Source organism: Anolis carolinensis, chromosome 2 (assembly GCF_035594765.1).
Source record: "Anolis carolinensis isolate JA03-04 chromosome 2, rAnoCar3.1.pri, whole genome shotgun sequence".
Lineage (NCBI taxonomy): Eukaryota > Metazoa > Chordata > Lepidosauria > Squamata > Dactyloidae > Anolis > Anolis carolinensis.
Window position 1 is genome coordinate 112,369,526 of NC_085842.1, and position 19,394 is coordinate 112,388,919.

General features: G+C 40.2%; 2 protein-coding genes across 4 annotated transcripts in view; one reads left to right on the forward strand and one right to left on the reverse strand.

Moving 5' to 3' along the window:
* The window catches only part of lars1 (leucyl-tRNA synthetase 1), a 68,591-nt gene extending 55,835 nt beyond the window's left edge, over positions 1-12,756 (reverse strand). The window contains exons 1-4 of one of the 3 annotated variants that reach the window (XM_062970402.1): positions 12,576-12,756; positions 4,802-4,920; positions 2,707-2,794; positions 1,124-1,204 (exon numbers count right to left, since the gene is read on the reverse strand). In XM_062970402.1, coding sequence (XP_062826472.1) covers positions 1,124-1,204; positions 2,707-2,794; positions 4,802-4,920; positions 12,576-12,581 — 294 coding nt within the window. In that variant the 5' untranslated portion in view covers positions 12,582-12,756. Of the gene's footprint in view, positions 1-1,123; positions 1,205-2,706; positions 2,795-4,801; positions 4,921-12,514 lie in introns of all 3 variants that reach the window. The other 2 variants (XM_003224098.4, XM_062970401.1) reach the window with 2 other exon arrangements.
* Positions 12,757-16,445: 3,689 nt separating this feature from the next.
* The window catches only part of rbm27 (RNA binding motif protein 27), a 48,486-nt gene continuing 45,537 nt past the window's right edge, over positions 16,446-19,394 (forward strand). Inside the window, exon 1 of the mRNA XM_003224097.4 lies at positions 16,446-16,736. Within this exon, the coding sequence (XP_003224145.2) occupies positions 16,678-16,736 (59 nt within the window). The 5' untranslated portion in view covers positions 16,446-16,677. The remainder of the gene's footprint in view (positions 16,737-19,394) is intronic.

The following is a 19,394-nucleotide window of genomic DNA, read 5'->3' on the forward strand; positions in this document are numbered from 1 at the left end:
AGCAGGAGTCAGCTCTTCATCCTTCTCACCCCAATTTTGGCAAGTATAAGGAAAAAGGATCTGTATGAGGCTTCCTACTCAGATAAGGCTATTCTCTCATTTATCTTTCCCTCTAGATAACCTAGTATTATCTCCTACACTCTTCCAGAGAGCCACCACCCTTCCAAAGTACCAGAAGTATCACTAGGGTGTGGAGGACAAATTGGGAAACAGGAAAAAAAAACCTTTTACTCCTTCCCTCCAATACCAATGGGACCCTGCTTGGTCCAAGTCTGGACTTAACTAATTCATCAGGACTGGTTACAGGGAACAAATAAGATATATTGACAGCCATCTTGATTCCATGCCTAATTAAAAATCCTAGTGGTGACATATTAAGTCCTATAAAACTTGGATCCAGCCTAATTAATAATAAATATCCCCCTATATAAGCCTCGGTTTTAATATCCAAAGGGGAGGCCTTCCTCAGTCCTACCACCGATGAAAAAAATGGAGATGATTTTCTTCGTGGCTCTCAGGCAGTTGCACTCTTACAAAAAAGTAGCTCTGATTTCCTTCCACAACCAGACAATTTTTTAAAGAAGGCATTTTACTGTTTACTGGTCTTTTAATGGGAGGGGGCCTGCTTACAGTTATTTTCACAATTATGCTCAAATTAATATGATAGCTTTTTAAAAATCTTTTTTATAATCATTTTTGAAGATATATGTCATCTACCAAAACTGAGAGAACTTTCAAAAGCAGAATGTGGGTTTACATTTCATAAAGCATAACAAAAAACCTACAGGTCATGCCCACATATTTGGGAACAATTAATGTTACTCTATTAATCCCAGCATATCGCTTTAAGCAAACAAGCAAAGTATGAGCAATTGCTATGTCATCTACAAGAGCATCAGTAGAAATTGCAGGTAATCATTTCCCATGATATGAAAGACATTCTCATACCTTTCACCTCAATACACTAACAGAATTTATACATTACACACTGCTTCATCTCAGTGCCAACATGTAGCAGGCAAATGTCAGTTAAAATGATTCCTTAGAACAAAAAAATGGGTGTTGTCTTAACTGGAGAGTGAACTGTTTCGTCTATATGCAGAAAGCAGATCCTTAATTTTACCTTAATGGGCATCCCAGTACAATGCAACCCAAAAGGGAAGAGGCAAGCTTTTCCTTTTAGCTTCTGGAATCCAACTGCAAACTATATGAAACACAAGAACATCAACAAGCTTTAAGCAATAAAAGACTAGGATAAAAAAAAGAGAGGTTAAATATTAATGGGTGGATTAGGACCCATAGAAACTACAGTGTTCCCTCACTACTTCGCGGTTCACTTTTCGCGGATTCTCTGTTTTGCGATTTTTCAATAAACTCTAAAAGAATATTATAAATCATAAAAAAATTACAATTTACAGCCTAAGGAAGGGAGGAAGAAGCCAAAGGGAGAGAAAAGGAGCCCAAGCAGCAACGGGAGGAGAAGGAGGCAATTTATCAACACACGATTGGTTGATAAAGACTTAAAATAGTGTATAACTATTAAAATAATGTATAAGTATTGAAATAAATATAGTGTTCCTACTTCGTGGATTTTCACTTATTGCGGGTGGTCCACTTAACCCCCGCGATAAGTGAGGGATCACTGTATTTGTATTTAGTGGTAAAAGGTTAAAATGTTCTGAAAACACACTGTTTTCTAAGGTAAAGTGTGCATAAACTATATAGATTGTGAAAATAATATAAAAAGTAAAATAAATAATGCTAACTCTTGTATTATTAGCAATAAAAGTGATAAGTTACAGACAATATTTTATGTATTTATTTTCGTTTACTTTTATCCCACCTTTCTCCCAATATAGGGACTCAAGGTGGCTATATAGTACCTGCAACATTACTTGAGGAGTGGGTTTGAGGGGAAGGTAATGAGGATGTTACAAAAATCACATTTCAAGTGTAGAATAATAAGAAAGAATCAAGTTGTACTTGTGTAATACACAATGTTTTCTAGTTATTTTTAAAAAATTAGAAGCATTTTGAGAGATATTTTTAAACTATATGTCCATTTCCTAACAATTTTAAACACGCCTCACCACAAAAAAGAATAGTATGATGATTACTTGTCCAACATTGGAATACACATTGTTTTATTTTTCACATATTTTAATAAGTAATGGGAATGGAGGATCTCTCAAAATCCTATTTACAGCAAATAAATTGAGAAGCAGCCATAGGGTACATCTATACTGTAGAATAAATGCAGTCTGACACCACCTTAACTGCTATGGCTGAATGCCATGGAATCGTGGAAACAAAGTCATGAAGAATATCTAGCTTGTCTCTTCATTTGTTAGTGTGAAATATCATGTATATTTTCCATGGATCTGCAGAGTAAAATAAAACATTACTTCTGAATGATGAAAGTGTGAATACGAACTCAGAAGGCTTAAAGACTAAAATGATAAACCACCATTTCGTTGTCGAAGGCTTTCATGGTCAGAATCACAGGGTTGTTGTGTGTTTTCCGGGCTGTATGGCCATGTTTAAGAAACATTCTCTCCAGATGTTTCGCCCACATCTATGGAAGGCATCCTCAGAGGTTGTGAGGAAAGAACTAAACAAGGAACCTTCTTTTTTTCCTTTTTTTTTTGGGGGGGGGGGGGGAAGGGCTTGTGGAAACAGCTACCAAGAGGAAAAAATAATACTTACCTCACACTTAGATAAAGAAAATGTGTGTCCTAGATGAAGCCGGCCATTCATGTATGGGTACGGAAAGGTGGCAAAGTATTTTCCATTGCTGAGTAAAAATTACAAAACAAAAAAACACATCAAAATGTAAAACTTAAACTACAAGATGAATTCAGCAATCCAATATGCCATTGCTCAGGATCATGATGCTTAAGTATTTCAATAAAAACTAGAACTGAATATAATACTATTAAAATATTGAGTACTGAAAAGAAATACTCGAAACAATAAGTTTCTCCAATTTTTGTGGTAAAATTAGGTGCCTCGGCTTATATTTGGGTTGGCTTATACTCGAGTATATATGGTATATACTTTTTAATGTTGAACTTGAAGTAGCTATATTGGTTGACCAAAATTCATTATTGATCCATTACACCAGTGATTCCCAAAGTGGGCGCTACCACCCCCTGGTGGGCACTGCAGCAATTCAGGGGGCGGTGATGGCCACAGGTGCATTTGCCATATGCATTAATACATTTATCTTTCTGTTTAATTGCTATTAAAATTAAAAAAAAATAATTTCCAGGGGGCGCTGAGTAATATTTTTTCTTTTTTTTTCCAAATAATTTTTATTGAGGTTTTATTATTGTGAAGACATTCTAAGGGAAAACAGGGGAAAGGGCGTTATGGGTAAGATTGTGAGGAAGGTATGGGGAAGGGGCGGGACAAAACTAAAGGGACAAGGGTGTGTGTGGAAAAGGGTACTCTAATACGGCATAAGGAGGGTTTGGGGTAGGGATAGATCATGGGGGAAGATGGGTTGGGGTGGGAAAAGTACCCTGGCTCGGGGTGAGGCAGACTTCCGCTCTTCTATCTTCCATCTTCTTCCTTTGTTGCTTTATCTTCTTAATTCTTCTTCCATATACTCTTCGACCAGTCCGTTTCTTTCATAACTCTTCCCGTATTTTTTTTATTAAGTATATTAATTTATCCATATTTTTAATGTCCATTATTTTTTCTAGCCACATCTCTTTAGTGGGGGTGACAGTGCCTTTCCAATATTTAGCAATTACTAATCTTGCTGCTGTAATTAAATATGTATATATTTTTTCTATATTTTCTTTATTCTTTAGGTTTACTCCTTTCTCCTTTTCGTGTATGTCATAAAGCCCTAATAAATAATAATCTGGTTTACATTCTAGATTTATTTTTAAAATTTTTCTACATTCCATATTAATTATTTTCCAATATTTTTAAATCTCCTTACAGCTCCACCACATATGATAATAAGACCCAACTTGCTCCTTGCATCTCCAGCATTTGTTATCCCTATTTTTATACATTAAGCCAATTTTCTTTGGTGTTAAATACCATAATAATATTTTTTCTGGAAAGGGGGCAGTAGGCCAAATAAGTTTGGGAACCACTGCATTACATTGTGTCACTTATTATCCAATTGTCGTCTGCACTGTTGAAAAACATTCTCCTTCCAATAGAAAGGAAACTAGAACCAATAATTCATATTGGCAACTATCAGAAATAACTTTGCAGACAAGGTAAAAGCCAACAACAAAAGCAAGGTAAAAGATACAATTTCTTCATATCTCATTATATGTGTTCATACAATTTACCACTATCAAGTGTGTTGCTCAGCACAGCATTTGGCTTATCCACTGTTCTGTCAGATTAGATACTAACTGAGGTTTTACTTGAGACCTGACCTTTGGCATTCCTTGTCCATTAGGGAAAACTGAAATGTTGTCACTGGATCCCAGCATGTTCCTTCTGGTGGAGCTAGGATCCCTCAATAAAGGTGTAATCCATGCCTACTTTCTAGCAAAGGGAGCTAGAACCTGTCCTTAGGTCCTGTAACATAATCAGATTTATATCCAGCAACTTCTGTGTGTCCCCTACCATCTGTGAGCATACTACTATGTAGAAGATTAAACCCAGAACTTGCATACCTAATCCAAAGCTAAATTGATTTTCTGCTGACGTCAACAGTCTTTTAAGTCACCATCTTAAATACTAAAATGTTTGCATGTTATCCAAAACTCCTGTACAATCATTAAATCTTCTTCCAGTATTCTGTGACCTTTAGAAAGTGTACTCTTACCTTTTTTGGCTTGCGGCATCTGAGGCATTAACCTCAAATGCTCCCTCATCCTTCCATTTCTGTTGGATTTCCTTTTCAATCTTCTTCAAGAAGTCTACTTTAGCCGTTCCCTTCCGCTCCTTAGAAGATAAGAAAATTACCTTATTAAAGAGTTTGGTTTAATTAGCTTGTAAATGTCAATACAGACTCTTGCCAGAATATTGTACTGGGACTTTTCCAGTTTACACAGAATTTAAAACAATCTGAGCCTGGACATTTAACACCACAGTGCTCACAAACAAAACACCACTTATACAAAGTTAAAGTCTAATACATTAAGGAAAAATAATGAAAAAGCATTCAGCACTCCTACCCATCTTTTCAAATAAGTTTCAATTCATCTTACTTTGTTGTATCACAGTGATTACAAAATGTCAAAGCTTGCTAATCTGATAATGTATTTACGAGTTACTGCTACGCTTTGAAATATCCATTATCACCTGGATGCTTTTATCTCGAACCCCCATTAATGGATAGACAAATGACGGATCAATTATGTGAATAGGAAACAAGCAAATCCATACAAATATGACATGTTTCGCTCCAGTAAAATACATTTATTGGTGGGAGTTGACAGCATTTGTGAATTAGTACTGAACTAAAAATTGCCTCTTTAAAAATGGCAACATCATTTGACAATATATAGAGCAAGCTGTTGAGATTACATTTCAGAGAGTGTGCCAGTGCTACATGATAATCAGAAACCTAGCAATAATCATAGTCCCTGGTTATGAATTATGGCATGTTAAGGTAGCAGTCAAATAAAGATGTATTATCACATAAAATAAACATGACAACAGATCTACTCTAAATGAAATGTATACATGGGAAATGCTGTGTCAAGCCTACTCCCTATGCAATCTGCAGCCCTTAGGCATTTTCAAGAAGTCTTAATTTGAATGACCATTAGCTTTTATCTCACCCATCTCAAACCACCTCAATTTGCAGCATCGCTACTGAGGCTGCTCTGTTTTCAAACAAGAAAAACTAGAAGGCTTGATTTCTATTTTTTTTTTCAATCACTGTGTGTAACAAATAAAATTATTTGTCACATTTACATGCTCCATTTCTCGCAGTGTGGGACTGAGGGCATCTCACAAACAATAAAACAAAAGTAGCACATTAGCATTAAAACAAATTAAAAACAAAAATCAACAGACACAAAAGCTGGTACCAATATGGCAAAACAGAATCTCATTCAAAACTAGAAAGATGTGAGATGAGTAGTGTGCCATATGGGAGGATCTATGTATCATAATGGCCTCTTCTATTAAGAATTCTGTACTTTTCTGTATATTCTGTACACAAAGATACATTTCTCAAGGAGTGATCCACCACACCTTCCAAAAATAAATTGAACATTGTTCCCTAGCACAGCATTAACATTTATACCAGAGGAATGAACGCAACCATTCACTTGCATGGCAGAAGGTAAAGAAGGCATTAAAGGTACCATCATAAGGTGCCAACACTGCAGATACTAAACAGGGTGTCATTCAAAAGTATGGCATTTTAAAGTTTTAGAGTTTTCTTGAACTGGTGAACAGGCTTATGCCTCTGAATACTGATGCTTCCTTAACAAACAGTGTTTCTAAAACAAACTAACTGATAAGGTTTTATCCTGGCAAAAATATGACCAAAACCGATAATATACCCATTTATTGCTTGCAGTATATGAACTAAGAACACAAAAAAACTTTAAACATACATACACTTTGTGTTTCCCCTGATGTTAAGTCCAGTCATGTCTGAGTCTGGGGGTTGGTGCTCATCACCATTTCTAAGCCGAAGAGCCGACGTTGTCTGTAGACACCTCCAAGGTCATGTGGCCGGCATGACTGCATGGAGAACCATTACTTTCCCGCCAGAGCGGTACCTATTGATCTACTCACATTGGCATGTTTTCAAACTGCTAGGTTGGCAGAAGCTGGAGCAACAGCGAGCGTTCATTCCACTCCCAGGATTTGAACCTGGGACCTTTCGGTCTGCAAGTTCAGCAGCTCAGTGCTTTAACACACTTCGCCATTGGGGCTCTTAGTGAAGTTTCATGAAGGCGACTCAAGCATGGTATGGCATGATTTGGTAACAAAACATTCAATTACAAAATACTTGTCAGAATAGAACCAATCTGTGCCATGTGGACTGACAGCACAGTTAACCTAAAGGGACTATTATCAGTCATACATTCTGTCAACTGGGCAATCTTGGCGGCTTTAAATTAGGGACTGAAGTGTTATGTAAGCTTAGAAACAATCTGACTTGTTCCTGATTAGTGAAGCATGAATGCTTCAAACCCAGCCTGTCATATTATGGCTAAGAAGGCAGACAAGTGTCAAATCACAACCAAAACATCAGACTGAGCACATCTGAAGGAGTTAGCAGTGATTCCACAGTAAGAGGCAGATTGCATCCTGGAGGGTCACTATAATCCATTTGGAAACAATGAAAAATTTCCAAGAGGAAGTAACCAAAGTCAGGGCCTTGGAAAAAAATGGAAACTTGCATGGGATTTCAGAAGGAATATTATCAGAAGCCAACCTCTGGGGATGTTTTTCGCAAGAATTGTGTTTACTTTATCTCACTTATCCAAGAAGAGATATCTATTCTAGGAAATTATCATCATAACAAACCAATTGGACAAGCAAACACTATAAAATTTTAAAAAAGCAAAAAAGGAATTCAACACATCAAAAAGCAGATTCATAATACACCTCAGTGCTTTCATTTGTCATCTGAATGAATGCATTCAAGAAAGTATCTGGACCAGGGGTCCCCAAACTACGGTCCACAGGCCACATGCGGCCCATCAAAGCCATTTATTCAGCCCCCACAGCAGTGGCTCCCTCCTTCTCTTCCAAGGAAGGCGCGTACGGCACAAAGGAGGGAAAGGTGCGTGCCTTTCCCGCCTCCTCCCTCGCCCAATGCATGCCTTCCAAAGCTTTGCTTGTGTTTATAATGGTAATTTAATTATTATTTAATTAAGGGCCCCCGGTGGCGCAGTGTGTTAAAGTGCTGAGCTGCTGAACTTGCAGACCAAAAGGTCGCAGGTTCGAATCCGGGGAGCAGAATGAGAGCCCGGTGTTAGCCTCAGCTTCTGCCAACCTAGCAGTTTGAAAACATGTAAATGTGAGTAGATCAATAGGTACCGCTCTGGCAGGAAGGTAACACCGCTCCATGCAGTCATGCCGGCCACATGACCTTGGAGGTATCTACGGACAATGCCGGCTCTTCGGCTTAGAAATGGAGATGAGCACCAACCCCCAGAGTCGGACTCGACTGGACTTAATGTCAGGGGGAAACCTTTACCTTTACCTAATTAATTATTAGGGATGCTTTGCTAGTGGTTTTGGTGCACAAAGGCAGAAGGGGGTTGGACTAAATGGCTCAAGGGGTCTCTTCCAACCCTCTTTATAATAATAATAATGATTATTATTAATATTGAGGCTGGGTGGCCATCTGTCAGAGGTGCTTTACTAGTGCTTTTGGTGCACAGAGGCAAAAGGGGGTTGGACTAAATGGCCCAAGGGGTCTCTTCCAACCCTCTTTATTAGTAGTAGTAGTAGTAGTAGTAGTAGTAGTAGTAGTATTAACATTGAGGCTGGGTGGCCATCTGTCAGGGGTGCTTTGCTAGTGCTTTTGGTGTACAAAGGCAAAAGGGGGTTGGACTAAATGGCCCAAGGGGTCTCTTCCAACCCTCTTTATTATTATTATTATTATTATTATTATTATTGATACAACATTGTATGACACAGCAAACAAGATAGATATGCTGGATTTCGTATCGCAAAATCACAAGTAAAACACTTCCCAAGTGTCTAGGACTGTGTGATGTATTTTCGGATGATGCGCGCAGATCCCAATAGGGTGGCCTTTTGCACCAAAATATTATTATTATTATTATTATTATTATTATTATTATTATTATTATTAACATTGAGGCTGCATTTGTTCCAGTGTGCAGATATGTTCAGTGTGCATAGGAATTTGTTCATAGCTTCTTAAAAAACAATCGTTCGGCTCTCCAACCATCCGAGGGATCATGAACTGGCCCCCTGTTTAAAAAGTTTGGGGACCCCTGATCTAGATAGTTCTCCTATAGTGACTCTCAAATCTGACTGACTAGTTGTAAGCCTCAACATGTCTTCCTATACATTGTATCTGTTCAGCGGGAGAAAAAACAACATTAAATAAATAATTAATAATTGTTCTCCCATTGATTTCAATGTATGAACAGAATCATAGGAAGGATGACAATCCTCCAGGTACTCGGGTCTCAAACTCTTGGCTATCATCAAAAGTTTGACACTGGTTTGAAAGCACATTGAAAAGATAATGCAGTGAATACAGAACAGAGATAATATCCCAAAGACAAAGCTTCCCCATTTCCAGGGCCACAGGCCTTCTTATTATCTTGGAAGAGGCACTTAATATATCCACAGATATCTCAAAGAGATAGTTATGTTACTTTGCTGGAGCTGTGTGATGTAGATTCAGCACTGCTGCTGCTGCTTTCTCCTACTGCACTATATCAGTGCAACAAAAAATAATCTAACTATTGTCAGATGGAAAGAGCTATAAAAGTAATATAGCTCTCCTTATATTGAAGGGAGATTTAGAAGTACAGTAGAGTCTCACTTATCCAACATAAACGGGCCAGCAGAATGTTGGATAAGCAAATATGTTGGATAATAAGGAGGCATTAAGGAAAAGCCTATTAAACATCAAATTAGGTTATGATTTTACAAATGAAGCACCAAAACATCATGTTAGACAACAAATTTGACAGAAAAAGTAGTTCAATACGCAGTAATGCTATGTAGTAATTACTGTATTTACGAATTTAGCACCAAAATATCACGACGTATTGAAAACATTGACTACAAAAATGCGTTGGATAATCCAGAACGTTGGATAAGCGAGGCTTGGATAAGTGAGACTCTACTGTATTCCAAAATTAGGTAGTATCTGGCTGTAATCAGATTGATGACACTATCCTTGACTTTGGAAATTTGCTACATACTGACAGCCACAGGACTGGTTCATAGGCCACCATTTTAAATGTAACTAATTTAGGCTACGACATCCACAATCTTGTGTCATTGGTCATGCTGGATGAAACAGATGAGAGCTGCATATTCAAAAATCTGGACATCTAAAGATTCCTCGCCACTGCACTCATGCTATACTGATCCCAGCCTGCTGAATTATATAGGCTTTTATAATTTTGGTAAATTCCGACTCAAATACTACAGTAACAACAAAATCATTATTTTGTAATGGGACGCAAGGGCCCTTCTAGTTATTGTTTTCTGGCAGGCTAATATAGCTACTACTCCAAAACATATTGACAGAGTAATCAGATGCAAAGAGAACAAGGCATCTTGTTTGTCTTACATTTATCAGACCTTATTCATTCATGAGCCCCCAGTCGCGCAGCAGGTTAAACCACTGAGCTGCTGAACTTGCTGACCAAAAAGTAGCCAGTTCAAATCCGGGGAACGGGGTTTGCTCTCAATGTTAGCCCCAGCTTCTGCCAACCTAGCAGTTCAAAAACATGCAAATGTGAGTAGATCAATAGGTACCACTCTGGCGGGAAAGTAACGGTGCTCCGTGCAGCCATGCCGGCCACATGACCTTGGAGGCATCTATGGACAACACCGGCTCTTCAGCTTAGAAATTGAGATGAGCACCAACCTCCAGAGTCGGACATGACTAGACTTAATGTCAGGGGAAAACCTTTATCTTTACCTATTCATTCATGAACAGCTTTAAATGGCAGATTATTTCTGGTCTTTCGATTATTTGGGTGAACAATCTATGGCATATTTCATCTCCTTAGGGTGACCATAAGGAGGAGCATGGATCCAATATCTTTACCAGCTGAAAAGGAGATAATGTTAGCAGTGAAGCAGCTACATTTATTTATTTATTTATTTATTATTTGCCCCATTTATACCCCGCCTTTCTCACCCCGGAGGGGACTCAAGGCGCCTTACATATGGCACAATTTGATGCCCCAAAACACATATAAAATCAAAGCTTAAAATATTAAATATTTAAAAATTTAGACATAAAAATTTAAACATTACAACAGTTAAAAATCATGGTCTAAAGCCATTCCAAGGTCATTATACATTTTAGACATCCATTCTTGCACTGCACAGTTATCCAAAAGGTTGATCCCAGAGCCAGGTCTTCACTTTCCATCTGAAGGCCAAAAGGGAGGGGGCTAACCTTACAACGCTGGGGAGTTCCACAGCCGAGGGGCCACCATTGAGAAGGCCCTGTCTCTCATCCATGCCAGCCATGCCTACGAAGCAGGCGGGACTGAGAGCAGGGCCTCCCCAGATGATCTTACTCTTCGAGGTGGTTCACTACAATGCTAGTGTATCCCTGCTATACAAGTGTTACATCATTCTCTGCTGCAAGCTGCCTTTGCATCTTATAGAAAATATTCCTCTCTTCTACAATACTCATTCCATTGGCAGATGACATGTTCATGGAAGAAATAGCGGGGAGTGGGGGAGACTCAAGAGGGATGACCTGCATAATTGGGTAATTTGGGATATGTGCTGTAGTCGTTTTAATTGGGACTACAATTCTGGAGACCAAAGCTCGAATCCTCTCAGCCATGAATTCCACTGGGTGACCTTGAGCAAGCCATGCTCGGATTCAGAGGAAGGCAATGGCAAACATCTTCTGAACAAATATTGTCAAGAAACCCTGTAACAGGTAGGCTTGTGCATGGATTCGTTTTGGCTGTTTGCCTTCGGCTTGTTCGGAAGTCCGTAATGGCATGGGCTCCACCGCCATTTTTTTTACTGGTGGCAACAGAACAGAACTTCCTCACTTTGAGAGCTGTTCAGCAGTGGAACTCTCTGCCCCAGAGTGTGGTGGAGGCTCCTTCTTTGGAGGCTTTTGAGCAGAGGCTGGATGGCCATCTGTTGGGGTTGCTTTGAATGCGATTTTCCTGTTTTTTGACAAGGGATTGAACTGGATGGCCCATGAAATTTCTTCCAACTGTATGAATGCCTAAAATGACAGGAAGGGAGCCTGGGAAGCCCCCTCCCCCCATTGCTGCCAATGGGCCGGACTGCAAATGAATCTTTCAACTTCCCAGATCAAAAATGGATTTCTGTCCTGCCGAATTTGGGAGGCTCCCGAAAAATGGATCGGGACCCCTACCGAAATCCAGGACACCGAATGAATTGCGGTTTACCCGGATTGCATGAACCCAGTAAAAGGTTCAGATTAAGATCACCATAGATTGAAAACAACTGGAAGAAATACATTATCAATTGATTCTTTAAACAAGATATCCTAGATCCATCTTCATGATCTCTTAAACATTGTCATGGGTTTAATCCAATGGTGATATTGCCATCATTGTCAACAACAAGTTTTGTTGTTAATTGCCATAAAGTCAACCTCAACTGATGGCAAACCCATGAAAGAGACCTCCAAGACACCCCTTTGATCAACAGCCCTGTTCAGGCCTTGCAGATTCAAGACTGTGGCTTCCATTCGGCGGCTGAAGGGGAAAAGGAAAGGGCCTGAGGCTGTTGGGAATTAGGGTAGTTGAAGTCCAAAACACTCGGAGGGCCCACGTTTGCCCATGCCTGCTTTAGAGCATATTCCACACCACCCGGCCTTAAAATAACAGGGGCTGCCCACCCAGCCATCGTGCCTCTCTGCCCCAGCTCAACGCCAAGAGGGAAGCGGCTCGAGCATTCACCGTCATCGCGCCTTGACACTCCGTCTGCCGACAGCTGCTCGCTCACTTGCTCGCTCTTCTCTTCCACTCCACGCCGCCGGTCCTCCCACAATGCAACCACAGAAGAAGATGCAATCCGGGCTCCTCGCAAAGGCCACTGGGAAGTGGAGTTCGCACGCCGTCCAGACGCGCACTGACGACGGTGCGTCGAACTATGACTCCCGGCAGGCACAGCGCTGGCCGCTCGCTGACGGTATCTCCTCACCGCCAGGCCGTTCCTGGACTTGGCTACTATGACTCCCATGGTGCACTGCGACTGGGACGTTCCAAAAAAACGAGGGGGGGAGCCACAGAACTTAACTCTTGATGGGATGAACCCGTGAGAGGGAGAGCGCTCCCGCTGGCCATGAAACATTGGCAGCTTTAGGAGAATCTTTGATTTCTGCTTCCTGTGATAAACGTGCTTTTGTTCTCAAGGACTGGCTCCTTTTGTCTGAGCAATGCTTCGCTGCTACTCGGACCCCTCGCTGAGAAATAATACAGCCAATGCATATTATCTGCAGACATTCTGAAGAAGTTCTTTCGCTGGGTTGCTGTGAGTTTTCCGGGCTGTATGGCCATTTCCAGAAAACTCACAGCAACCGATTATGGCCATGAAAGCCTTTGACACCAGAAAATACTTCTACATCTTCAGTCTTCTATGCTGAGAGAAATACACTGTCCAATTAATTTAACTGAACAATTAACCTGCTTTTTTTTTTTTTTTTTGCACCTAGGGTCATGATTTGCATGTCTCCCAAGTTTTATTACAATTCCATTTCACTCTTACAACTGTGTGAATATGCTTTATATCCTAAGGCTTGAACCTTGCTCTACTGTCTCTGAAGAAGTGAATTTATATCCACAAAATCCGTGCCAAAATAAAATACTATTTTGCTGCTGCATTCCTTCTAATTCTCTTTTATTCTACCTTCCTCCCTTTTTTATATTCCAGAAGACTAGCATGGCTGCTTCTTTGAAACCGTCTAAAATTCTGGCCACTTGAAATGTTAAGTACAGTAAATCACAACAGTGACCACACATACATCTTGAAACATTGAGACATAATCCAACCACAAAGTTAAGCAGACTGAAGTCCAACTGATTTTAAGTAAAATGCGAAGATTATGCTTAACAGATCAATAGAGGTGTCAACAATTGTGAGGACTCTGCACTTGTCCTCGAAAGCCAGCTGCTGATTCTGTCTTTGTATGAGGGTAATGTGAAAGATTGTAGATCTCCAAAGCACAGCATCTTTCTAGGCAGATGTTTGAACAGCTTACCAACCCACTCCACACACAGTATCTAGCAGAGAAAGAAATCAAACTTCATATGGTACACAAAAGTAATCAATACAGGTTCACCTTGATGAAAGGTAAAAAAGAAATAATACTACATGATATCAGAAAAGTTAGAGTAGCACATCCAGAAATAAATGTTTTAACATATGTTTCACGAGAGATAAAGAGAGAGGGGTGTGAAAGCGGATGAAATACCTGAGAACAAAGGAAAGGCTATGGTGATGCAGGAAGAGTAGGTGTGAATGAACACACAAACAGGAACTAATAAACATGCTGTGTCTAAACTTCTACATACAGTCTATAGTAGTCCATAAGCATACATCGGTTGCTAGCTAGAACAGTTTGACTTCGGAAAGATCCTTCTCTGGGATTACATTCCTGTTGCCTCTTACTCTTACCTGGGAGTAAGAATCACTGAACACAATGGGACTCATTTCTAAGTGGATGTATATCATTTTATTGTAAAAAATGTGTTTGTGAAAACATACATTAGATAAAAAGGTATATACTGAACACTTTAACATGATGAAATTATACAGGGATCAAGATGTTCATTCAATCTGTAGTTGACAAGTATTCACTTACAATTCACTAAGAATTACTCCAGATCCATCATAAAGACTTGAGACCACAAGTTGTATTGCAAATAAAAACAAATAATTTTGCAATCTGGTTTGTATATGCTTTTCTAAGTCAGGCTATTATAATTACAGACCGCACAATTTAATACATCATCTATTGAGAATTCTTGTTGCTTACATGGCTCTTATCTACACTGACCCTTTTATACAGTTTCAAACCAGTACTGAAGTAAGTAGTTTTGCTGTGTGCAAATGATTACACAAGAAATCCTGGAACTAGTTTGAGGCCCAGATTGCAATTACACAAACCATAGAGCACTGATGCTCTTTGAGGACTTTCTTCTGCAAGATTTTTTGGGACTTTGTTGTCCAACTGCATTCAAACTGCATTAAATGGTCACTATAGATGGGGCCTAAAAGGAGCAATATTTTCAAATGTGATTAGTTTGTCAGCCATTGTATTCTAAGAAGGGGTTTTGCCTTTCAGTCTATGATCTGAGAAAATCAGAAGTCGACCATTTAAAATAGTAACATGAGAGTAAAATGTATGTCACACATTAATACTGTATTAGTAATAATATATAATAATAATAAACAATATTAAAACTTTATTTGTATTCCACTCTATCTCCCCAGGGGGACTCAGGACAGATTCCAACATACAAAAAGGGAAACATTCAATGCCTTAATAAAGCAAACACATACCGACAAAATAATCCAGAATAACCCCACATATAAACGTAAACTTAGAACCTAACATCAATAAATTAAAATGCAAGCAAACAAATTATATAATGACATAAAACCTAAGCATAAAACATCCACATTATCTCTCTAAAAAGAGATCCAAAACAGCTAACATTAAAACATAATAATATAATAACAATAACAAATCTTTATTTATATGCTGCTTTTCTCCCTCAAAGGGACCCAAAGCAGCTTCCAACATGTTAATATACAATACAAAATCAACAACATCAAAGGGACAAATATAAAACATTATAAGCAATCAATAAAACGTAAATAAACATTTAAAATAATATAGTGTTTCCTCACTACTTTGCGGTTCACTTTTCGGGGATTCGCTGTTTCACGGTTTTTCAATAAACTCTAAAAGACTATTATAAATCATAGAGAATTACAATTTGCAGCCTAAGAAAGGGAGGAAGGAGAAGCCAAAGGGAGAGAAAAGGAGCCCAAGCGGCAACAGGAAGAGGAGATTTATCAACACGATTGGTTGATAAAGACTTAAAATAGTGTATAACTACTAAAATAATGTATACATATTAAAATAAATATAGTGTCCATACTTTGCAGATTTTCACTTATTGCAGGTGGTCCTGGAACCTAACCCCTGTGATAAGTGAGGGAACACACATTATTGTGGTGTCTTATCAATAAGGCAATACATCTGTCATGCTGACACAGTATCTTTTCCTGGAATGCAAAGAAATCTGACAGCACGCCTCAGATTGAGGGCACATCTACACTGTAAAATCAATGCAGTTTGACACCACTTCCACAGTGTAGATCAGGCCTGGGCAAACTTGGGCCCTCCCTCAGGGTGTTTTGGATTTCAACTCCCACCATTCCTAACAGCCTCAGACCCTTTCATTTCCCCCCTCGGCCGCTTAGCCTGTTAGGAATGGTGGCAGTTGAAGTCCAAAACACCTGGAGGGAGGGCCCAAGTTGGCCCAGGCCTGGTGTAGATGCACCCTGCGCCTGCACATGCTCAGGAGCACGCTCACTGTCGGGCGTCAAGGACCGCCGGCCGCTTTACGTCGCCTTCTCTGCTTTACCACCAGGCTTTCCACGCACGCCGCCTCAACCGAACCTGCTGCGGCCTTTCACCAGCGACACCCCCCCCGCTCCGCTCCTCGCTCTGGGATTGGCCCGTGTCTTTCGGAGCGCGGAGCGCCGCCGTGCGATTGGCGCGCCATTGGCTCCTCCGTGAGGCCGGACACCCGCCTCTCCCTCCCCTCCTCCCCCCTCCGGCACCCAGCAATTTCGGTTGCGCCCTGGACCTGCTAGTTCCTGGTCGGCTTGTAGGCCCTCAGCGCGGCGAGAAGGGAGGGCGAGGGGCGGGAGTGCGAGGAACTGCTGCGGAGAGCGGAGGAAGGGAGGGGGCGGGCATGTCGCCAGGAGTCGTGTAGCCCCCGGAGCAGCGCCACCAACACCACCCGCCGCCTCCTTCTCCTCATCATGATCATAGAGAACGTGGACGCGCTCAAGTCCTGGCTGGCTAAGTTATTGGAGCCAATGTGAGTACGGAAAAGCGGGGCAGAGGGTTGGGGGAGAGGAAGGCCCGGAGGAGGAGGAGAGCATGGCCCTCAGGGTGAGGGAATTCGGGCCTGGAAGGGAAAGCCTCCCTGAGGTGAGTGGCCCAGAGAGAAGGGAGGGAAAGGTTGAGGGGCTTCTTTGAGGAGGGAAAGGTGGTCCCGTGAAGGGACAGAGAGAGAGAGAGAGCCCACGTAGGGAGAAGGCTCTCCCAAAGCTGGTGGGCAACTTTTACAGGAAAAATAAAACACTCTCTGACTGAAGGAGGAGACAGGCGAGGAGAGGGAGGCCAGGGGGGCATCTACGCTGTACTGCTAATGCAGTTTGACACCGCTTTTGACTGCCCCGCCTCAAGGCTACGGAGTGATTGTCGTTTTACAAAGGGCGCATCTACTCTAACAAATGAATGTGGTTTGGCACCACTTTAAACTGCCATGGGTTCGTGGGAGTTATAGTTTCCCAAGGGCTTTAGACTTCTCTGCCCACCTTCTGGTGCCTCACCAAACTGTAGTAGTAATAATAATAATAATAAATCCACAAGCACAATAATAATATTTTTGTACCCCGCTTCCATCTCCCTGAAGGGACTTGGGGCAGCTTATATATGGCACAAGGTGCCTAAAACAACACATAAAATAAACACACAGTACAATAATAATAACAACTTTATTTTTGTACCCCGCCTCCATCTCCTCGAAGGGATTTGGTTTGGCTTACATATGGCACAAGGTGCCTAAGACAACGCATTAAGATACACACACAATAAAACCAATAGCATATAAAACAACAACTTAAACTCTGAACAGCGCCCAATAACCTATGGTGACAACTGTCGTAAAACATGGCCAACTGTAAGCAAGAACAAGGGAATGGGATAGTGCAAGTTGTAGCTAAGGAACAATCCCAGGAGCCATGGTAGTTAAAGTGGGGTCAAGCAGCATTAATGAATTTGCCAGTGTGGATGCACCCAAGGTCTTCAGCTTTCCCTGCCAGAGTACTGGGGCCTCATCAAAATATCTCCCAGGATTCCATACTATTGAGCCATAGCAAGTAAAGCCTTGTCAAACTGCATTAATTCTACAGTAAAGATCAAGCCGGTAGGCTGTTAGGAATTGGGGAGTTGAAGTCCAAAATACCTGGAAGGCCCAGGTTTGTCCATGCCTGGGTTAGATACAGTCCAAAAGAATTCTTCACCTGGCAGGCTTTCATCTGTGTAGTGATGGGCTGTCCTTCCTTTCTTGTTACACACTTTATCCAAATGTGACCCAAAACACACCATCTGGTGACTAATGATTTAATAGTATATTTGAACTGCTGTGTATCATTTTGGCAGGACAGTCAGACTTCCTTAGCTGCAATATTGAAAAATATAGCACCTCACTGCTGGAGCTCCACAACCAGGATGAAATACGGCCCATCCTATTCTCACTTCATCCTTTTCAGAATCTGAAATAATTGTCAAGTTATTGTTACATGTTTTTAGATGAAAGGGAACATTTACATTTGCCTTTTCAGTTTTGAACCTCAGGGATATGGTAAAACTGGTAGGAGTTGAATATCCCTTATCCAGAAATCCCTCAAAGTGGCTGAGATAGTGACAATTTTGCTTTCTGATGGTTCAGTGTACACAAACTTTGTTTTGTTCACAAAATTATTAAATACTTTGTGTCTAAAATAACATTGAGGCTATATGTATAAGATTATATGAAACATCAAGAAATGTTTTGTTTACACCTGGGTCCCATTTCTAATATGTCTCATTATGTATATAGGGGCAAATATAGCTATTCCATAAAGTTCAAAATACTTGTGGCCGCAAGCTTTTCAAATAAGGAATGCACAGCTTTTATTAGATCTTACTGGGTTTCTTGTGCAAGTCTCCTGTTTATCATCTGAAGGAGCCTCTGTGAGATACTAAAGGAAATTTCCTTAGGTTCTGGTGCACACTTTCATTTTCTTGGGCTCTAGACATACAATAGATCTAACTATGCAAGATAGGGTATCTTACTATAGGGTCCTGAGCATGTTTAATTTGAAATAAGTCATGTTGAATTGGAAATAAGGTTCATTTGGTCTTACTCTAGGGAAGCATAAGTAAGTTTGCAGTTTAAAGCATTTGAGAGTGGTGACTAAAACAACCTGTGGCCTCTATAGTCATATCTATTTTTGTAGTTTTAAAAGAAAGTACTTTTTGATTAACTGTACAGTATTTCCTTTTTACTCAAGTGTTTATACTAAATATTGTTATAAACTAAATATTGTTGCTGCTTGTGAAGTCAATACTTCTAAGCAAATGTCACTACACTAGATTGTTCAGATGCATGGATAGAGATTCTGGACTAGATCCATAAATAGTCCTAACTCTTAGATTTTTCACGTTTGTCTCCTAGTTGTCTCTTTTGTCACTTTAGTTATTTTAAGACAGCTATTTTGCTAATCTTAGAAGTATCTACTGGAAATCATACATCCCATGTATTAGCTTCCAAGTACTATACAGTGAAATAGTCTTCAAATAAACACTCCTGACACATACACACTGTCTAAAACGTAGAGGTCTCTATGAGATTAAAGTAATCTAGAATATATAGTGTAATTAAATAGGCAGCCAGTACTTCTGACTCAGAGTCCTAGCATGATTTCCC